At 48.3% G+C, this 3,494-nt stretch overlaps 1 protein-coding gene across 1 annotated transcript; it reads right to left on the bottom strand.

Moving 5' to 3' along the window:
- Positions 1–271: 271 nt before the first annotated feature.
- On the bottom strand, positions 272–1,511 carry PTAFR (platelet activating factor receptor; the record flags this gene model as incomplete). The annotated part of the gene is made up of 1 exon (XM_082296406.1): positions 272–1,511. One exon carries the CDS (start codon positions 1,509–1,511, stop codon positions 444–446), a length of 1,068 nt encoding a protein of 355 aa, XP_082152532.1. The 3' UTR covers positions 272–443.
- Between the last annotated feature and the right edge of the window lie 1,983 nt (positions 1,512–3,494).

Here is a 3,494-nt window from a genome sequence, read left to right as displayed (position 1 = left end):
AAAAGCCACCAGATGATACTCACAGCTCAGTCTGTTCTTCCAGATCTTTTAGAAGTCCCTTACAGCTCTGATACTGGATCCTCTGCGAGAGCTGGGCAGTCAGAGGAGCAGGGATGGGTAATTTTGGCGTGCTCAGCTTCTAGCTGCTCACTGGAGAGGCTCAGTGACACACTTGTTTCACATTAAAGCAGGTCATCTGAGCTGTTCTCAGTGCCCATGAGAACACCAGCCTGGACAGAAGGAGCTTTGCTGCCAGATTACTGCAGGTTCCAGTTCTGCCAGTTGCATGTGATAGAAGAAAGGAGTGTCCATTCTTCTATCTAACGGGAAAAAGAAAATGTAAAATCCTGGTCCTCTGTTGTGTCCCTTGGCGCCTCTTCCTGAGAAAAGATGGGTAAATAATTCACACCTCTCCATGTGCAATCAGAACATGCAGAGTGGCCCTAACAGATCCTAATGGCTTCCTCTTGATGAATGGTGCCCTCGATCACCGTGTCTGTTGTTTGCCTGGAGCACTTGCGACTCCCTTTCATGCTTTTCAGGTTTTCAGAAAGATGCTTCTGGAACTTCTTGGTGAGGAAGCAGTAGATGATCGGGTCCAACACACAGTTTGTACTCAAGAGGCACAAAGTCACCTGGTGAGCATCGTTGAGCTGCTGGCGCAGCTGACAGTTTTCCTTCTTCCACTGCTCCAGAACAGTCAGAGTCCAGGGCAGGTGCACAATGTGATGGGGCACAAAGCTTATGATGAATACAGCCAGCACTGTGCACACCATCCAGAGGGCCCTTTGCTTGACGTGAGCGCTCTTCCGTGGATGCACTGACTTGGAGAACAAGGTCCTGATAATGACAATGTTCCAACCTAGTATTAAAAGGAAAATGATATAGAAGAGGATGCAGATGATGACATGAATGGCGAGAACAGCTGAAACACCACTCGAGGAGTCATAGCGCTCAAAGCACCGAGTGAAATTCCTGGAGTCAACCTCCTCCTGATTAATATTATTGTCAAAAAGGTAATACAAAGAGCTGCCCACTATTATGATCCAGATAGCTGCTGATAGGTAGATACCTCTCCTCTGGGTGGTCAGCTGAGCAGCTTTAATAGGATTAGTCACAGCTTGGTAACGATTGTATGTGATGACCATCAGAAAGGCAACAGAAGAGTAGGTATTAACAAAAAATAAACAGCCAGCCACATTACAGAGGAACTCAGGCATGATCCAGTCTCCATGGTGGTGGTAGTAAACAATCCACATTGGCATTGTAACTAAGAAGAGCAAGTCAGCTACTGTCAGGTTCACCATGAATATCTTGATTTCATTGAGTTTCTTGGTGGGGTAAATATGGCTGAAAATCCAGAGAACATAGCAGTTGGCAACAAAGCCCAAAATGAAAATAATGCTGTAGAAAACAGTGAAGAGGTTGTAGCGGAACTCGGAGTCTATGTGGCATGAAATGTAGGAATCAGCACTGCTTTCTGCACCCCCTTTGCCCTTTCCAGACATCATGGTGTTGAGTGGGCACATCTAAAGCACAACTTCCTGCTGTAGCTTTTCTTCTTACCTAAAACAGAAAGCATAAATCAAGCTGATTGGTTTGGCCCATTGCCAAGCCAAACCCCACCTTTCATTTTCAGCTATGACCATAGGAGTTCTGCTGATGCCTTGGTTCCAGCCAGACACCTGCCCTGTCTCCTTGCTCCTCTCTTTGATCCCATTTCCACAACATACAAAAAAAACCCCCTCTGTGTCTTCATCCAGCATTGTTTGCTACAGTGAGGTCTCAGATCACTCATCTCTAATCTTAAAATACTTTTCTGCATGAGAGTTCTTAGATAAAATAATCTGTTCTTGGCTAAAAATAATATGAGCCCTGTCTCAAGCTTCTTTAATCTTTTACTATAATCAGGACTGTTTTCTATGACTCGTCCTGTCCCTGCAGCTGGTTCTCCTTTCTTCCCCTGCCACCTCCCCCATGCCCCTACCTCCCACCATGGTTCCTGATACTTTTTGATTTGTTTATACTTAGTTTAAAGTGAAACAATATGTGGTAAAAATGTCTCATAGAATCCCAGAAGAGTTGGGGTTGGAAAAGACCTAGGGAGATCACCTGGCCCAGCCCCTGCTGAAGCAGATTCCCCTGAGAAGGTTGTGCAGGATGGCATCCAGATGGGGTTTGAATAACTCCAGGGAAGGAGACTCCACAGCCTCTCTGGTGGCCTGTTCCAGGGCTTTGTCACCCTCACAGCTAAGTTATTCTCATATTCAGATTGAACTTCCTGTGTTTCAGTTTGTGCCTGGTGTCCATGTCCTGTTGCTGGCCACCACTGAAAAGAGTCTGGTCCTGTTGTCCTGATCCCTCCCTGCAGACACAGGCAGACAGGGATGAGGTTCCCTCTCGGACATCTCTTCTCAAGGCTGAACAGTCCCCGCTCCCTCAGCCTTTCCTCATCAGAGAGATGCTCCAGTCCCTTCATCATCTCTGCAGCCTCTACTAGACCCAGGAGCTCCATGACTTCCTTGAGGAGTTTAATTCTAGATTGAGGAGCCCAGAAGTGCACACAGCACTCCAGATGTGACCTCACCTGGGCTGACTAGAGGGGCAGGATCACCTTCTTCAACCTGCTACAGTCTTCCTCATGCGCCCCAGGACACCATTGGCGTTCTTGGCCACGAGGGCACACTGCTGGCTCATGGGAGTCCATCAGGACCCTGTCTCAGTTCTACATGAATCTCATCTAATCCCTTGTATACTTTAACCTGCTGCTTTTACTCTTCAGAGGACACGCAACCCGCTCCCAGCTCCAGCACTGACTGCCTGTGTGATGCTGGGCAAGCACTTACGTCACCATGACACGATCCTGCAGGTCTGCATGTTTTTCTCTCCCTGTCCCTTCATGGGAAGACAAGTGGCTGCTGCAGGGAGAGCAGTGGGAGAGCCCTCAATGGGGCTGCTTGCTGGGGCTGAGACTGCTGAGTTTTTAATGGAATTATCAGAACACGGTGGTTTTCCTTGAGAGTGAGTAAACTTTACCACCAGTCACGAAGCCTAAACTGGAGTGAGTTATGCTGGGAATGCTGGGTGCTGCTCATTGTACTGGGCTTGCCTCAGCTCCACCAGCCCCGTGGAAAACAGGCATTTCCCCAAAGACTTGCTGCTCCTGAGCAGGTGCCCTTCTGCCTCAAAACATTTTGGATCCTCCCCAGCAGCAGGCAGTGCCAGGAACCCTCATCCCATCCTCTGTGGGCTGAGTCCCCCTGGGTGCCCTTGTGCTGTTGTTCCTCATTTACACATTTGCATGTTTGCAATTTTCCTCTGCAAATGGGGAAGTCAGCTGGAGCTAGAGCTTGCTCTCCCTTTTTCCACAGAATTGCACCCCTTGGTACTGCTCTCCAGTCATTAGGAGAGGAAGGTAGCAGTCATCTTCCTGATGTCTTGTTCTTCCTCACGCCTCACAGGTCCCCTAAGGACACGACAATTACAAGATTTGG

The sequence above is a fragment of the Coloeus monedula genome (genome assembly GCF_965178545.1).
Source record: "Coloeus monedula genome assembly, chromosome: 24".
Taxonomy (NCBI): Eukaryota; Metazoa; Chordata; class Aves; order Passeriformes; family Corvidae; genus Coloeus; species Coloeus monedula.
The sequence above is the reverse complement of the archived record's forward strand: the minus strand, read 5'-3'. Positions and strand labels throughout refer to the sequence as shown.